Below are 18,410 nucleotides of genomic sequence, written 5' to 3'. Positions count from 1 at the left end.
AAAGAAAGGTCCGCACACACACCGCCACAGCAGTGTGGAAAAGAGCGCTTGCTAGAAATGTCATACTTAAATAAAATAAATCCCGATCAATGTAAAATGTGCAAAAAAGAAAATGTGCAATTTCTTCAAAAACATTTGCCATTAAACAGCTGACACACAAGGACCAAACAGAAAGGTTGATAATACGGATGTTAACAATGTCCATGTAAGACAAAAATCAATGCCCGTTAATGCACTTCATGGAGTGTTAGGGCCAGGGGACGTCCTGGTGATACTTCTGATTGGTAATAAAGAAAAGAAGAACAATAGGAAAAACACAGCCTGTTGTAAAAATAAATTAATTAATTAATAAAAACAAACAAACAATACATATATATATATATATATATATATATATATATATATATATATATATATATAGTTGTGTTACACAGAACAGGTTTGTTTACTTCTTACTCTCAAATCTTTACTAACTTTATATATATATATATATATATATATAGTATATATATATATATACATATACTATATATATATATATATATATGTCAATTAAAATAAAAATACATTACAATGCTTAGTCACTCACCTCTTTGTTTCTCCAGGGAAACTTTCTGCTGCTCTTCCTGCGGCCACAAAGAGCGGTCCTAGTGCCCTCCACGTATCCTAACCGCCATTGAACAAATAAAAAAAAGACGAACGACGAAGCCAAGTTGGAAGTGGTCCATTGAAAGGTCTATAGTGCGACCTCCATTACTGTAGAATGTAGTATGGACCATAGGACAGGACGGAGAAGTCCCGTTAAGAAGCTGTGGAGGCCTAAGATGCTCTACTAGTCTGCTGGAAATCCAAAGAAGACGAAGGAGTAAAAAGCAAAATGGCGTTTGACAGAGAAGGCCTAAACGTGGCCACTGGCCATTATTGTTTCTCTATTTGTATTTAGTGCATACATGTACGCATATATGTCGTGTAGTAGATGGAACATTTTTGTCATTGTTTGTATCCGGATACATTAGTCTGAGCGCACTTTATCGCGTCTTGTGCTAGTTTGCTTAGCTTGTTAGCTGCTAACAAAGAGACGCGGACGTTATCAACACATCGCTAAGTAGAGATCAAATGTGAGAGTAAAGTGTTGTGATTGTGTGAAAATGTGCGAAAGAACCATAGCAAAGTATGAGGAGGAACGTTGTCATACAAAAGAGGAGAAGGAGCGACAACATCAATTACTGGACGCTGTTTTCAAGAAACATCAAGTTGTGTTACGCAGAACAGGTTTGTTTACTTCTTACTCTCAAATCTTTACTAACTTTATATTTCATTATTAAAGCTTTTCTTCAATAGGGAGATGCTTTCTCTTGTGGGGATGATGCAATGCTTTGATTTAGATTCTTCATGAAAACGAGACAGTTTGAGGTTGATGTTCCTCTCATTTTGGAACAATGAGTGATTGATTGATTGAAGGAGTTATGAGACGTTTGCATAGAAAAGGGTACACTTTCATCACGGTACACATTCACTGCTACAAGAAAGCCTGAGCCAGTTTCAGTTGAAATATTTCTTTAACTCACACAGAACACAGTACTATGTAGAAAGTAAAGGACACAAATACTGCTAGAAAATACAATTCAAAAAAAGTAAAAGGCTTTTTCTATTCCCAGTTACAACCTAAAATGTATTTTCAAAGCAGCTTTGAAGGAAGTAAGGGATTAACACTCCTTTATGGCTATTGATAGGGAGTTCCACATTTTGGTGGTAAGACAGGCAAACAAATTAGAACCTTTTCTGGGGTGAAATCTAGGTTGAATGTAATGTGTACAACTACCTCTGGTGTTTAAATAGTGAATATATTTTGAAGTATCTAATCAGGTTTATGGGTGTTTTAGTAGTACGGTGTATCTTGTACACCAAACCAACTGCAAGAAGATGTACTCTGTCGGCCACCAAGAGCCTCCCCACGTTAAGGAAATGGTTGGCGGAAAGGTGAGCCTGAGATGGACGGTTGAGTAGAAACCCAATCGTTTTGTTTTGGGCTGTCTGGTGTTTTGTTTTTCAGGGCTTTTAAGGCATCACGGTACCAAACATGAACTCCGTAGTCAAAGTGGGGTTAAATGAGCGCTTGTGTTAGAGTCTTACATGTATTTCTACCCACCAGCATGGTAATCCTACCATGTAAGAACTAGGGTTGTACTGTATACCGGTATTAATACAGTACCACAATACTAATTAATCATATTTGGTACTATACCGCCTCTAAAAAGTACTACTTGTATGATTACATCAATATTTGTTGGCATCACATCTTCTTTCGCTTAAAAAAAATGTATGTTATGTTTATAAACAGGAAATATGTCCCCGGGCACATGAGGACTTTGAATATGAATATGATCCTGTAACGACTTGGTATCAGGTTGATACCCAAATTTGTGGTATCATCCAAAACTAATGTAAAGTATCAAACACCAGAAGAATAAGTGATATTTACATTTTAACAGAAGTGTAGATAGAACATGTTGTAAGACAAAATAGGCAGATATTAACAGTAAATGAACAAGTAGATTAATAATCCATTTCCTACCACTTGTCCTTAATAATTTTGACGCAATAATAGAATATAAATGACACAATATGTTACTGCATATGTCAAACGACTAAATTAGGAGCCTTTGTTTGCTTACTTACTACTAAAAGATACATTGTCTAGTAAGTTCACAATTTTATTTAAGGACAAACTTGCAATAAGAAACATATGTTTAATGTACCCTAAGATTTTTTATTTAAAAAAAGACAATAATGCACTTTTTTGTGGTCCCTTTTATTCAGAAAAGTATCGAAATACATTTTTGTACAGGTCCCGTTACCAAAATATTGGTATTGGGACAACACTAGTAAGAACAGAATTCCTTGGTTGATTCTTTGACTACCTTAGTAGTCATTTTTTCACTGGAGGGATTAGTCTCTATGATGCAGTCAGTATAGGTAATCTCAGTTTTGTTTGTTATAATATTGTCCCCCACTTTGACTGTGAAGTTATTTACTTTTCTGAGGTTAGGAATTGACCCAAACACATGTGTACTTGGAAGTACGGAGCGAGTTTTAATTTGCCAGTTTGTCATTGAAAGTCTTGCTAGTGTAGGTCTTTAGGATTGTAGCTTTGCTTGTTTTGTGGCCGCCAGCCTCTGTTCTATGTTCTTTATGGGTACAGAAAATGATGGAATGATGACTTAAGCCGCATACAGTAGTTCCTTTTGTTGTGATCTTAGACTGGTCAGAAGTACCAACAAAGTCTATGAAGGTTTAAAAGGACTCACTCACCCTAGTAGTTTGCTTAATGAGCTAAGTGAGACAATGTTGGTGGCACAGCTTAGTGAAGGTTTTAAAAATGGGTGCATCCTTTCGGGACATATCTGTGTTCCAGTCCCCAAGAAGATGTAAACCTGTATCAAGTTGTTTACACAAAACTCACACACTCACCAAATACATTTTATACTGTAATCAAATGTAATTAAAGTAATAATTGTACTTCCTGAGTCTGACTTACATGCATCAAAGAGTAAAAGTAAACATTTATGTTTAATAACCAAAATAGTCAACACTTGATTTATTAAAAGAACATAAAGGTGACTGACTTTCCTTCAGCGTGTCGTAGATGGTCTCCAATTCCTAAAGAGGATTTGTTGATGGAGATACTCCATAAAACACCACATAGTAAAACATGTTTTTGGTAAAAGTTCCCTTTGGCCCAGCCAACAAAATGACCACAAAAATGTATTTTGCATGATAACAAAAACATACCATGAATGTTTTTTTAAGTGATTTTGGAATTAGATTTTTTTATTTACTTATTTACCCAACAGACGTCCAGCAGCCCTCCCACATTAAAGAGGAAGAAGATGATCCACAGTTCCCCCACATTAAAGAGGAAGAGGAGGATCGACAGCCTCCCCACATTAAAGAGGAAGAGGAGAAAGTGTGGATAACTCAGGAGGAAGAGTGTCTTCTAGGACAGGAGGAGGCTGATCTCAGCAAGTTTCCACTGACTGTTGTCTCTGTGAAGACTGAAGAGCATGAAGACAAACCACCTGAGTCCTCACAGCTTCATCACAGTCCAAGTAAGCACAACATCCACATATCATTTTATTCTCAGGGCATTCAATCCATCACAACTGGACTCTTCACTTTGTCTTACAAGACCTTTGTCCTCTCATCCAAGTAGGCTTCATCACTTCATGCTCATAGACTTAAAGTCTTAAATTTAATCACTGGAAGTTTGAGGGGAACTGCTCTTTTTTGGGGTGGATTTTTTTCTATCGTTCACAATCATTATAAAAGACACGACAATCGATATATATTTTTTAAATCACATTCTAACTCATAAATGTAAATAAAAGTCCACATGCAATGGAGCCAATGGGAGGTCCTCTATAACCATCCAGAAAGTGCCAACAATACTCCATTTGCATTTCGTGGCTTGAATACCAACCAAGTATTAGTGATATTGTTATTATAAGTGCTAACGCAGACAAACTATTTATAGCTTGTGTGTCTATGTTGACATCACCGGCTGGTGAGCTCCTTCCTCGCCTCGATGCTGGTGAAAGATTATTCCAGATCATGAATCATGCCTCTCACCTGCATAATAGAAAGATGAGGACGTACTCTGACAAGTTGGTACCCTTTGACAGCCAATTTAGACCCAGCAATGGCGAACGACACAAAAAGACGCTGGGCTTCACCCCCCTTTTCCGTGCGATTATTATGAGTCGTTCTTTATCTAAACGGGAATATAACAAGATTCTATCAGTCTGCCACATAGTGACAGCAGACCTTGTACAGAAAGTGATGTTTTATTATGTGAGTTGGCTCTCAGGAAGTCTGCAGTGTGTAATATTCAGTGATGTAGTTAAAAAAAAAAGAAAGAAAAAAAGCGAACGTCGTGATGCGTTTTTGAAATTACTGCGCAAAAATACGTACATCTTACATATTTAAAAAATGTACCTGGTTCTAAATGACATAAATACCCACTGCATGTACATAAAATAATATTGGAGGTGTTAGGATGCTTTTTAAGTTCTTTTTAGGCAGAATAGTGCGACTCTAATAGCCTCTACAGTAAGCAGACTTTTGATCGCATTTATTTACTATTTAGAATGCATAAAAAAGAAAAACATGTGGTTTTGACAGGCAAAATATATAAAAGTGGGGTTCCCTTTTTAATGAAGTGAAGTATATTTATTTAGCGCTTTTCTCTAGTCACTCAGAGTGCTTTACATAGTGAACCCCATTATCTAAGTTACATTTAAACCAGTATGGGTGGCACTGGGAGCAGGTGGGTAAAGTGCCTTGCCCAAGGACACAACGGCAGTGACTAGGCTCAAACCTGGAACCGTCAAGTTGTTGGCACGGCCGCCCTATCAACCGAGCCACCCTGGCCTCATAATGTATTAAATACTATCAAAATCTCATACAAATCGTAAATACATCCTAGAAATGTCTCACTAATTCCATGAACAATATTTTTTATTTAGGAACTTTCTAATTTAACGTGTTTCTATCTACACTTCTGTTAAAAATGTAATAATCACTTATTCTTCTGTTTTGTTAAAATGTAAAAAGCACTTGTTTTGTTGTATGATACTTTAAATTTAAGAGCTTTAGCAGGGTTTCTGTGGATCATTAAAAAGCATTAAAAGTCATTCAATAGACTTTGCCTAAATTAAGGGCTTAAAAAGCTTAAATACGATGTCCAGAGGCATTAAAATATTCATGCAATCGTAGGCCGGGACCGATATAAATGAAAATAAACCTAATAACTTAATTCTTGCCGTCATCAATATATTGCTATGTCCGTCTGTTTCCTTCTTGGCCTGTGGATTTTAAATTAGACTAAGAGGTCTCACTCTGTGCATCGCTCTCAGCACCTGAGCATGTTTATTCCACACTAGACTTACATGAACAAAGTGAGCTTCTTGTCACTCATTCACAATCTTTGTTTCGGCTACTTGCAATTCTCCTCCACACATTTTCCTGTGTGCAGTAGTGTTAGTGACACTCACTTTCATGTCGGAGATGGAAATAGTCATTTTGATACAACGCTGTTGTAGAGTACCCCATATAACTGCCCAGGATATGCCTGTTATATAATTGTTAAATTTTGGACCTTATAGAATCAGTGTGTTTTCGTCCATTTGTGTCAAGGAGGTGAAATTAAGTCTGAAAACCTTTTGACAAGTTGACTTCATGTCCATTACGACTTTCAAAGTGTAAAATACCATCCACCTTAAACAGATTTTTTTACTTTGAAAGTAAATTAGATCATTTATTTAGTGTTTATGCATAACTTCCTGTCCCACACGAGCAGATTTTAACTCAATTGAATAGCCTCGTTGTGTCGACCACTAAATATAGAAGACAGGTGGTGGAAACTGACACATTGACTTGAAAACAAAAAAACGGGGCGCCACCGTTTCACATCCAGTGGAAACCCCAGTTACACTTACAAATGTTACAATAACGAAACCTTACTTCGGGTTCAAGGCACAAAACTAAAGGAAATACACTTTCAACCCACAACACTCACAGTGAACAAACTCGACCACAAGATGGCGTCATAGCAGAGACAACAATGCAGAACACAGATTTACACTGTAAACAACCTAATCTTTTTTCGAAAATTATACATCAGTAACTGACATTAAAATTACAGGGGGCGCTGGAGCCTATCCCAGCTGCACTCAGGCAGCAGGGAGCTTATCGCAATATACAAACCCCATTTCCATATGAGTTGGGAAAATGTGTTAGATGAAAAAATAAACGGGATACAGTGATTTGCAAATCATTTTCAACCCATATTCAGTTGAATATGCTACAAAGACAAGATATTTGATGTTCAAACTGATAAACATTTTTTTTTGCAAATAATCATTAACTTTAGAATTTGATGCCAGCAACATGTGACAAAGAAGTTGGGAAAGGTGGCAATGAATATTGATAAAGTTGAGGAATGCTCATCAAACACTTATTTGGAACATCCCACAGGTGTGCAGGCTAATTGGGAACAGGTGGGTGCCATGATTGGGTATAAAAACAGCTTCCCAGAAAATGCTCAGTCTTTCACAAGAAAGGATGGGGCGAGGTACACCCCTTTGTCCACAACTGCGTGAACAAATAGTCAAACAGTTTAAGAACAACATTTCTCAAAGTGCAATTGCAAGAAATTTAGGGATTTCAACATCTAAGGTCCATAAAATCATCAAAAGGTTCAGAGAATGTGGAGAAATCACTCCACGTAAGAAGCATGGCCGGAAACCAACATTGAATGATCGTGACCTTCCTCAGACGGCACTGTATCAAATACCGACATCAATCTCTAAAAGATATCACCACTTGGGCTCAGGAACACTTCCGAAAACCACTGTCACTAAATACAGTTTGTCGCTACATCTGTAAGTGCAAGTTAAAGCTCTACTATGCAAAGCCGAAGCCATTTATCAACAACATCCAGAAACTCCGCCGGCTTCTCTGGGCCCGAGATCATCCAATATGGACTCATGCAAAGTGGAAAAGTGTTCTGTGGTCTGACAAGTCCACATTTCAAATTGTTTTTAGAAATATTCAACATCGTGTCATCCGGACCAAAGAGGAAGCAAACCATCCAGACTGTTATTGACACAAAGTTCAAAAGCCAGCATCTGTGATGGTATGGGGGTGCATTAGTGCCCAAGGCATGGGTAACTTATACATCTGTGAAGGCACCATTAATGCTGAAAGGTACAGACAGGTTTTGGAACAACATATGCTGCCATCTAAAGGCCTACTGAAATGAGATTTTCTTATTTAAACGGGGATAGCAGGTCCATTCTATGTGTCATACTTGATCATTTCGCGATATTGCCATATTTTTGCTGAAAGTATTTAGTAGAGAACATCCACGATAAAGTTCACAACTTTTGGTCGCCAATGAAAATGCCCTGCCTTCACCGGAAGTAGCAGACGATGTGCGCGTGACGTCACCGGTGTGAGGGCTCCTTACATCCTCACATTGTTTATAATGTGAGCCACCCGCAGAAAGATCAATTCAGACCGAGAAAGCGACAATTTCCCTATTAATTTGAGCGAGGATGAAATATTTGTGGATGAGGATATTGATAGTGAAGGACTAGAAAAAAAACACGCGAGGGCAGTGAGAGCGATTCAGATGTTTTTAGACACATTTACTAGGATAATTCTGGAAAATCCCTTATCTGCTATTGTGTTGCTAGTGTTTTAGTGAGATTAAATAGTACCTGAAGTCGGAGGGGTGTGGCCACGGGTGTCTTGACGCCATAGTCTCTTAGGGAATAGTCACGGCAGCTGCATGGACGGCGCAAGCTCGGCTGATCCCCTGTAAGAGGCGACTTTATACCACAATTTTCTCACCCAAAACTGTCGGTTGACATGTGGTTGGGATCCATGTTTGCTTGACCGCTCTGATCCATAATAAAGCTTCACCTCTGGTGGCTAAAGGCTAAAATCTTCCCACCTCCATCGTTCTACTTTGACTTCTCCATTAATAATTGAACAAATTGAAAAAGATTCAGCAACACAGATGTCCAGAATACTGTGTAATTATGCGATTAAAGCAGACTACTTATAGCTTGGATCGGGTTGGAAAATATTGTCCACTACAACCGGTGACGTCAAACGCACGCGTCATCATACGCATCATCATACCGCGACGTTTTCAAACTGCAATTTTTAATTGCAGTTTAGTAAATTAAAAAGGCCGCATTAGCATGTGTTGCATGTTAATATTTCATCATTGATATAAAAACTATCAGACTGCGTGGTCGGTAGTAGAGGGTATCAGTAGGCCTCTAAGCGCCATATTTTTCATGGACGCCCCTGCTTATTTCAGCAAGACAATGCCAAGCCACATTCAGCACGTGTTACAACAGCGTGGCTTTGTAAAAAAAAAAGAGTGCGGGTACTTTCCTGACCCACCTGCAGTCCAGACCTGTCTCCCATGGAAAATGTGTGGCGCATTATGAAGCGTAAAATACGACAGCAGAGACCCCGGACTGATAAACGACTGAAACTGTACATAAAACAATAATGGGAAAGAATTCCACTTTCAAAGCTTCAACAATTAGTTTCCTCAGTTCCCAAACTTAATTGAGTGTTGTTAAAAGAAAAGGTGATGTAACACAGTGGTGAACATGCCTTTTCCCAACTACTTTAGCACGTGTTGCAGCCTTAAATTCTAAGTTAATTACTGTTTGCAAAAAATTAGTTTGAACATCAAATATCTTGTCTTTGTAGTGCATTCAACTGAATATGGGTTGAAAAGGACTTGCAAATCATTGTATTCCGTTTATATTTACATCTAACACAATTTCCCAACTCTTATGGAAACGGGGTTTGTCGACTTTAGGCCATATTGCCCATCCCTGGTAAAAATTGTTCTTATTTTCCTTTTTATAATATTGTAAAGAGCAGTGTGTTTGTTTTCAGGCCAATTCATATAATCACTTGTTTTTTTTTAAGTTAATGTGAACTTACTAACTGAATCTGGACATTTCTCAAGCATGTTTGTCATTTTGTGTCCTCCAGACGTCTGTGAAGAACAACTTCTGCCTGAAAAATTGGAGTGTACCTTCGGGATGGTGAAGGAAGATCCATCAAAGAGGAAGACCAGGTGCCACGGACCCTCTGGCGTCTCCTTTTCCTCTTTGACACAGACCCTTCCCTGTAAAAAGGAAGAGGAAGACTCACTGACGCCCTACATTAAAGAGGAAGAGGAGGAACACAACATTAGTAAGGAGGGAGAGCATATTGAAGGACTGGAGGAGTTTCAAGTGACTGGTGTCCCTGTGAAGAGTGAAGATGATGAGGTCAAAGTTAAAGGTGAGGAGAGGGGAGGGGGTGAGCCTCCAAGCAGCAGCTCAACACAACACATGACAACAGAAGCTGTTGGAGACCACTGTGGAGGATCACAAGCAGACAACCTCTTAGCTCCACTATCAGATAGTGAGGACACAACGTCACACTCTCCTGACACTGATGATGAAGACTCTAAAGATGATAAGACATGTCACACTGACAACACTCACTTCAAATGTTCTCACTGTGACAAAACCTTTAAATACCATTGTCATCTGAAAACACACACGAGAAAACACACTGGAGAAAAGCCTTTTATATGTTCAATATGTGGTAAAGGTTTTGTAAAAAGTCACAATTTGAAAGTACACATGAGAACACACACTGGTGAAAAACCTTTTATCTGTTCAATCTGTGGTAAACGTTTTGTTGTAAGTCACAATTTGAAAGTGCACATGACAACACACACTGGTGAAAAAACGTTTTTCTGTTCAACCTGTGGTAAAGGTTTTACACTAAGTCAATGTTTGAAAGTACACATGAGAACACACAATAGTGAAAAACCTTTTTCCTGTTCAACCTGTGGTAAAGGTTTTACACACAGTCAACATTTGAAACGACATGCGAGAACACACACTGGTGAAAAACCTTTTTCCTGTTTAACCTGTGGTAAAGGTTTTACACACAGTCATGATTTGAAAGTACACATGAGAACACACACTGGTGAAAAACCTTTTACCTGTTCAACCTGTGGTAATGGTTTTACACAAATTCAGACTTTGAAAAGACACAAGAGAATACACACTGGTGAAAAACCTTTTTCCTGTTCAGTCTGCAACAGAAGCTTTTGTGACCGATCAAACTTTGCAAGACACATGGGAACACACTCATGAGAGAAAGTGTTGAGTTGCAGTGTGTGTGGTGAAAGATTCTCTTCTAAGTACCAGTGTAAGAAACACAAGTGTGCTGGTGAGAACAGCAGCAGCAAATGAAACTGCAGGATTTAAATTAAACTGTCAAGACTTTAATGTTGACTTTCTAACAACATCAGCAATATAACATGTGTGACATTGTTGTTTGTGTAACAATCTTTTTAATATGCTTGTACATTTATAGATTACATAGTTTGAAATATGAAAGTATTACATATTTGTATTTCTTATTGTTAATTATCCCATAGATTAGCACCTTTATATGATATACATATTTACTGGTTCACATCTGAAACATCTTCTGGACCATTTCAGGGAGCATATTGTTATTTACTTTATACATCATTTGAACAGTTGTCTTTTATTCACTTTTAAAATGTGTGACCTTTATGAATAATTTGTTGGGACTCTATAATCTATTTTATTAATTATTGTTATTAGTTTGTATTATGGTGATTGTGTTGTGATTGTTTTTTATGTATGTCCCCAGACCTTTATGCAATATAAAAGTGAGAGAAAATGGCAGTTTTTTTTTTTCTGGAAGGATGGTTTTGTTTTTACAAACTTACATTTGTGGATATATAGAATAAATCCAGTATTGTGTTTTAGACATTTTTTTTTTTTTTTTTCCTTTTTTAACATCCCCAAAACAACATCAAAATCAGTCAAAGTTTGGAGTGTCAGGCAAAAACCAATATTGTACATCATCCCACAAAAGAGAATTTAAGGGGATACCTTTAGTCAAAAATGATATATGGGGGTCAAAGGTCAATGATTTATGAGGGGTCAAAGTCAAAGGTCAAGTTCAAAGGTCAGGGTCAAATTTCAAGGTCAAGTGGGTGTGGCTTACCCCGGAAGAGGGTGGAGTTAAGACCTGCGGTGGGAGTGGTTAAACCAGGAAGAGGGTGGAGTTTTAACCAGAAAGAGGGCAGAGTTAAGACCTGAGGTGGGAGTGGTTAAACCAGGAAGAGGGTGGAGTTTTAACCAGAAAGAGGGCAGAGTTAAGGCCTGAGGTGGGAGTGGTTAAACCAGGAAGAGGGTGGAGTTAAGACCTGAAGTGGGAGGGGTTAAACCAGGAAGAGGGTGGAGTTAAGACCTGAAGAGGGAACAAATGAGGGTTCAGGTTGAGGTCAGTTTTTTAAGGAAGCTTGAGAATGTCATCTGAGCAGCATGTGACCATCCATTTGACAGTTTAAATGTTTACGATCGTTTGAAACAACTTCCAGACTTCCCGAAAACATATTTAAACGATTGGGAGGAACTAATTAGGTTAAGGTTAACCATATGTTTGACCCTGCTTCGATGTATTGATGGCTGGGAATGTTACGTGGGGAGATGTGGACACGCACACACGCACACACACACACACACACACATCCCATTACCTCTGCTATACCATGTTATTAGACAATGGTTTAACTCCATTTAAGCATTTAAACGTTAAAAGCATTGCACGTGTACGACGTAATACTTTTTTTTTTACCAGCCGATGACGACGAAGTGAAAGACAATGAACTTTGCTTAAACGATCTTACAAAGTTGGAAGATGATTATCGAGGTGTGTTTAAACCTTCGAATTATTTAATATTATGTGTATTCATTATTTTGTTTCATAGAGGAATTGCCGTAAGATCCTAACGCGATCGTTTTAACACAATCGCAGTCTGGTGAGTCAAATGATTCTCATTTTACAAGAAAAAAACATGCGGTATACAATACATATATACATATATTTACTTACAGATTTTCCGTTTACATCTCCGGCGGGTCCGTCAACGGCCGTCGAAGAGAGTCGGCCATTCCAGGCAGAGGAGAAGGCTTGATTGCGCCAAAGAACCCAGACATCGAAACCTTGGTCCGGGACAATATCATCGAAAACAACGGCGAATGTCCGACATGCCTCCGCTGTAAGTTTTTTCGTTTTCTGTAAGCTTTTTAAGATTCTCATCAGCTTTAAAGAACTCCTCTCACTCTAATGTCTTTCGCTCAAATGAATTTCCCGCCGGGAGTAGTAGGCGGGGACTGATTCCGGAGGTGGGCGGTTGTTTCCGGCAAGCAACCCTCTGGTGTGCATTAGCGCCACCTACTGAAATGGAGTGTAGACCAAGATGGATCCCTACTCTATATTCTTTTATTTAACCCAATGTTTTTTAAATACGTGTATAATGCTTTATATCCTATGTGTTATGAATTCCATCCTACTATATCTTCCAAGGAACCCGAAGAAATGTTACCACACCTCCCGCTTTATTTATTTTGTAGATTGCCTGAACTATTTCATAAACTAAATCTTGTCTTGTTTCTGATGCTATGTTTTTTATGCTCATCAATGCACTGTTGGAGTGCAAGCACACAACTACTTTCCTTGCTTTGTTTTCCTCTATCCAGTTAACTGCCATATAAATTGCTACCAATTCCCCCGTAAAAACAGATAGTTTATCACTGATTTTTTTATTTAATACTATGTTTCCTTGTGGGATAACTGCTGCAGCTCTTAACTTACTTTTTATAGTTTTTGATGCATCCGTATATATCATATCTCAATCCATTTTTCTATCTGGTATCTATTTAAATTTCTATTCTTTAGTAATTGCATGTTTTCTTTTGGGTTATCAAACATCCACGGTGGTATTGCAGGCATTGGTACTGTAGGACTAACTTTAATATTGTCAATTTTAACTTTATTACATATGTCTCCTATAATCTAAACTATTCTTTTTTTTCTTTTCTCTTTTTCTTGGCAGTTTGGTAGCACTGGACAAGTGGGATATCCTTGCTTGGATCCTTTTAAAGTTGCCCGATAAACTGCTGAGAGTTGATCTCTCCTCTTGTCCAAAGGTTTTTTGTTCATTTTACTTGTAATACTGCCACTAGGGTTGATGTAGTAGCTCCACAACATAACCTTAAAGCCTGTGACTGGATCCAGTCTATTTTCCCAAGTCATGTTTTTGAAGCAGATTGGTAAATAATGCAACCGTAATCAATAACAGATGGAATTAAAGTGATATATATACATATATTGTTTTCAACGTCAACCTATCAACCCCCCAATCATTACCCCTCAGAGCCCTCATTATATTTAACACCTTTTTCCTTTTTCCCCTATTTTTTAATTTTCCTGAAGGAACACTCCTGAAGGAATAAATAAAGTACTATCTAATCTAATCTAATCAAATCTATTTTGCTGATGTGGGTTGACTAGTTCATATTTTTATCAAACCATATTCCTAAATATTTAAATACTTGTACCTCTTCTATATTTTCACCGTAGAGTTTTTATTTGGAGCTTGGTTTGTACTTTTCTCTTTGTAAAATGTATGACTTTTGTCTTTCCAACAGAGAATCTTAAACCCCAAGCCGTTCCCCAGTCTTGAACATTATTTACCACTTTGTTAGTTTTTTTGATTATTTCTTTTAACTCAAAATAATATACTAGTCTTTCATTAATCATTTTTTTCCATTACTTTCCCCAAATTTATAATTTATAATGTTATGTCACCGGGGAAAGACCTAGTGGGTTATCAAATGATCAAAAACTTAGGTAACATCGTCAAAGAAGTGGTCTTGAAATGATATGACAGGATATATGAAGAAGGAGAATGACCGGCAGAGGGGAAAATTAGCGGTAATAATTCCAATATGCAAGTCAGGGTAAGACCCGGAAGAGGCAGGAAATTATAATCGGCTGGTAAAAAAAAAAGTATTACAACGTCGTACACGTGCAATGCTTTTAAATGGAGTTAAACCATTGTCTAATAACATGGTATAGCAGAGGTAATGGGGTGTGCGTGTGTGCGTGTCCATATCTCCCCACGTAACATTCCCAGCCATCAATACATCGAAGCAGGGTCAAACATATGGGTAACCTTAACCTAATTAGTTCCTCCCAATCGTTAAAATATGTTTTCGGGAAGTCTGGAAGTTGTTTCAAACGATCGTAAACATTTAAACTGTCAAATGGATGGTCACATGCTGCTCAGATGACATTCTCAAGCTTCCTTAAAAAACTGACCTCAACCTGAACCCTCCTATGTTCCCTCTTCAGGTCTTAACTCCACCTCCTTCCTAATTTTAACCCCTCCCACTTCAGGTCTTAACTCCACCCTCTTCCTGGTTTAACCACTCCAACCTCAGGTCTTAACTCTGCCCTCTTTCTGGTTAAAACTCCACCCTCTTCCTGGTTCAACCACTCCCACCTCAGGTCTTAACTCTGCCCTCTTTCTGGTTAAAACTCCACCCTCTTCCTGGTTTAACCACTCCCACCGCAGGTCTTAACTCCACCCTCTTCCGGGGTAAGCCACACCCACTTGACCTTGACATTTGACCCTGGCCTTTGAACTTGACCTTTGACATTGACCTTTGACCTTGACCCCTCATAAATCATTGACCTTTGACCCCCATAAATCATTTTTGACTAAAGGTATCCCCTTAAATTCTCTCACAAAGATTTACTTTGTATACATTCTTAAAATAAACTGTTTATTTTGTTTCCCTATCACAGAACGAACAAGTGTTGTCTTCAATTGCAAAACAACATCCTAAAAATTATAATAAGTGGTCAATTCCTTCTTATTTTCTTAAATGAACTCCTCTGCCTTAGGACGAATGAAAACATTCAAGTTATGAGTATGTTGTTTTTTCAGAGAAAATACAGTAAAGAAGAAATAATAAATGATTAAATAGAATGAAATACTGTAATTCAAATATTTTGAATGAAAACCTTTTTCATTTTCTTAATTTTTTTTATTTGCAGGTCGTACTTAATTAAATCTTCAAATAATAAAATACTTTTATCACTCAATAAGTGCATCAATGACCAAATGTCTTTTTCAAACCATTGCTGTTCAAAGATGGATTTGTTTCTCATTTTAATATAAGAACAATTCCATAGTGGAGTATTGTATGTGATGAAGTTGTGTTTGTAAATCAGTTTCCAGTATAACAACACTTGCTGTTAGGGATGGGTACTGTTCACTTTTAATTCCATGTTTTATGTGTTATATATGTAAATATATTGTGTGTTTTTATTTTGCCAACATGGTAGAATCACATGATAGGCAGGTTGTATCATTTTTTCTGTCACCTTGAGGAAATGGCATAAAGAGGAAGATGACAATATAATGTCACTTGGACAATAATGTACAGAACAGAGGAGATTTTTATTTTTGGTTTTAGGCGATTCTTTTTTAATCATTATTATTTCACAAAACCTCTCCATTATACAGCTGATGATTTCTGGTAGCTGGTTAAAAGGAAATGGAAGTGGATAAGGAGGGCATTTATGAGGAAGGTATGGACATGGATAGGACTAGAGGGGAAGGAGGAAAGAAGGGGAGAGGAGGTCATGAAGGAAAGGAGGTAAAGGATTATGGCAGATAATTGCAAGATTATATATACCCTCTTTCCCTTAATAGCCGCCGGGGTGCTAATTAATTTAAAACCTCTTCTCACTCCTGCGCTTATTCAAAGCATGCAGTAAAAGTAAGCAGGCGCTAATAATTTCAAAACCTCTTCTCACCCCTGCGCTTCCCAATGGCACGCAGTAAAAAATGGAGTGTGATTAAAAAATATATATATATATATTCTGCGTCCGGGGCCCGGTGTTTGGGGACCACTTCTCTACAGCATGTCATCGCGCCCACTTTTACACCATGCTGTCTGCGTGCCGGCCGGATGCATGCATTTCGCTGCTTCTTATACGAGATTGCAATGCATACTTGGTCAACAGCCATACCTTTTACAATGATGTTTGTGATATAAACTACTTTAAAACTCTTACTAATATGCGCCAGACTCTGTGAACCAACACCAAGCACATTTCTGGAGGGCATTGGCTCTGTAGCACATTATAAACGCAGCATAGGGATTACCCATAATGCTGTGCATCCGGGACTCTTGGCTATATTATACACCCCGCCCACCTCAACCCACGCACTGAGGAGGAGGGGGGGCGTAGTGCAAGCGGATGTGTGGTGTAGCCATGAGTCATTGATGCATTGCATTCTGGGTAGGTGTTGTGTTGCAATTGTGGTGTGTTGCAGGGCCGATGTTCTCCAGAAGTGTGTTTGTCATCGTTTAATGTGGGTTCGCGGAGTGTGGCGCGTATTGGTAGGAGTGTTGAAGTTGTTTTATATCACAACCATTAGTGGGATATGTATGGCTGTGGAACAAGACCCCTGACTTACACACAGTAATAGCAAAAAAACTACTCCGCGTTTTGAAAATGACAGCAGGGGAAACGTCACTTGTGACGTCACAAATTTAACCCGGTGGTAAAAGTGAGCATGCGATAATTAATTTGAGGAGCGAGTTATACCTGGCAGTGATTCAAGGCAAGTGCATATTACATTCCCGGCGGCTGTTCAAGGTAATACGGTAAGTTTATGTCAGATCAAGACATGAAGGATATTAGTTTAATGACACTGGTTAAGGGATGAAAGAAGGTCATTGGAGAGGTGGTGATGGCCAAAGTGCTAAGGGATGGAAGTATTTTGATCAAAAGTAAAAATGGAGCGAAAAAGAACAAAAGCAATGCGATTGCAAAAGCTGTCCAATAAGATAATAAAGGAAAGAAAGGAAGTGGCAAAACGAAAGGGGGCTAGAGGAGTCGTGACAGGAATCCCATGAGGAGAAGATTTGGAAGATTTGGAAAGAGAAATAAGAAGGGGAACTGTCACAATGATGAAGATATTGATGCCATTTAGAAAAATTGGAAAAGATGGAGAGCGAATCTGTGTAAGTGCAGTTTGTCGTGGAAGTTCTCCCAGAAGGAATCATGATAGGGTTTTTAAGCTTCTACGTTCAAGCTTACGTTCCACCTCCAATACGATGTTTCAAGTGCCAACACCAAGTAGTGTAGGCACATAGTAGTGTGTGTCATGCTAAGATGAGATGTGGAAGGTGTGGAGGGGAGCATGAATATGGACAATGTGGAAGTCATGAACAGATCAAGTGTTGTAACTGTGGGGAATCACACAGCAGCTTATGAGGGCTGTGTCATTAGGAAACAAAAGTACAGCAAATGAGAGGAGCATACGTAATAAACTGTACAGAACAGGCAAGAAATTAGACTGAGAAGATCAAAATAATGGTGACCTGGAACAATTTAGGGAAATTACCGACATGACATTAAAGCAGTGGTTCTCAAACTTTTTTTGTCATCCCCCACTTTGGACAAGGGGGAGTTTTCTAGCCCCACCTGCCCCCATCGCCACAACAGAACGCTAATGCCAAGCTTAACATTTTAAAATGTATTGAACATCAAGTAACATTCAAGTCAGGGTTTCCCACACATTCATTTATTTGTGGCGACTCGCCACGAAAGAATTACGGCCGCCACAGATAAAAAATAAAATAAAAAATTCGGCTTTTGACCCGCTTGACCGCTCATAAAAGCAGTGGCACTCTGTCTGTGAATGGAGCTTGTAGTTACATATTATATAAATATGTAAATATGATATGAATATGTACATAAAGTGTTGTAATTATATTCCAACTCCGCGTTCTTCTTGGTCATTGCCACCGCAAGAATATAATAATAAAAAAATGTTTTTAAGTGAAATTCCCTCCCGTTCCCCGCGCCCCACCTGTCATGTCTCTATTCCCCACAGGTGGGGCCCG

General features: G+C 38.4%; 4 protein-coding genes across 4 annotated transcripts in view; 3 read left to right on the top strand and 1 right to left on the bottom strand.

The window, feature by feature from the left end:
• The window catches only part of LOC133545305 (gastrula zinc finger protein XlCGF26.1-like), a 371,250-nt gene that overhangs the window by 73,257 nt on the left and 279,583 nt on the right, over window positions 1-18,410 (bottom strand). The gene's annotated exons all lie outside the window — the stretch shown is intronic.
• LOC133545354 (zinc finger protein 33A-like) overlaps window positions 1-18,410 on the top strand; it is a 333,514-nt gene that overhangs the window by 63,010 nt on the left and 252,094 nt on the right. The gene's annotated exons all lie outside the window — the stretch shown is intronic.
• Window positions 1-18,410, top strand: part of LOC133545341 (gastrula zinc finger protein XlCGF57.1-like) — a 100,839-nt gene that overhangs the window by 7,991 nt on the left and 74,438 nt on the right. The window lies entirely within an intron of this gene.
• On the top strand, window positions 637-11,402 carry LOC133545328 (zinc finger protein 391-like). Its single transcript, XM_061890804.1, has 3 exons — window positions 637-1,272; window positions 3,855-4,109; window positions 9,589-11,402. The coding sequence occupies exons 1-3, from the start codon at window positions 1,149-1,151 to the stop codon at window positions 10,749-10,751; spliced, it is 1,542 nt and encodes a 513-aa protein (XP_061746788.1). The 5' UTR covers window positions 637-1,148; the 3' UTR covers window positions 10,752-11,402.

The sequence above is a fragment of the Nerophis ophidion genome, linkage group LG28 (assembly GCF_033978795.1).
Source record: "Nerophis ophidion isolate RoL-2023_Sa linkage group LG28, RoL_Noph_v1.0, whole genome shotgun sequence".
NCBI lineage: Eukaryota > Metazoa > Chordata > Actinopteri > Syngnathiformes > Syngnathidae > Nerophis > Nerophis ophidion.
This window is presented reverse-complemented; position numbering and strand designations above follow the sequence as displayed.

What these genes read in the sequence shown, in the direction of transcription:
- LOC133545328 (XM_061890804.1), top strand. Translation starts at nt 1,149, where the DNA reads ATGTGCGAAAGAACCATAGCAAAGTATGAGGAGGAACGTTGTCATACA. An exon ending in AGTTGTGTTACGCAGAACAG is followed by an intron (nt 1,273 to 3,854) that starts GTTTGTTTACTT and finishes TTTACCCAACAG; the next exon opens with ACGTCCAGCAGCCCTCCCAC. An exon ending in ACAGCTTCATCACAGTCCAA is followed by an intron (nt 4,110 to 9,588) that starts GTAAGCACAACA and finishes TGTGTCCTCCAG; the next exon opens with ACGTCTGTGAAGAACAACTT.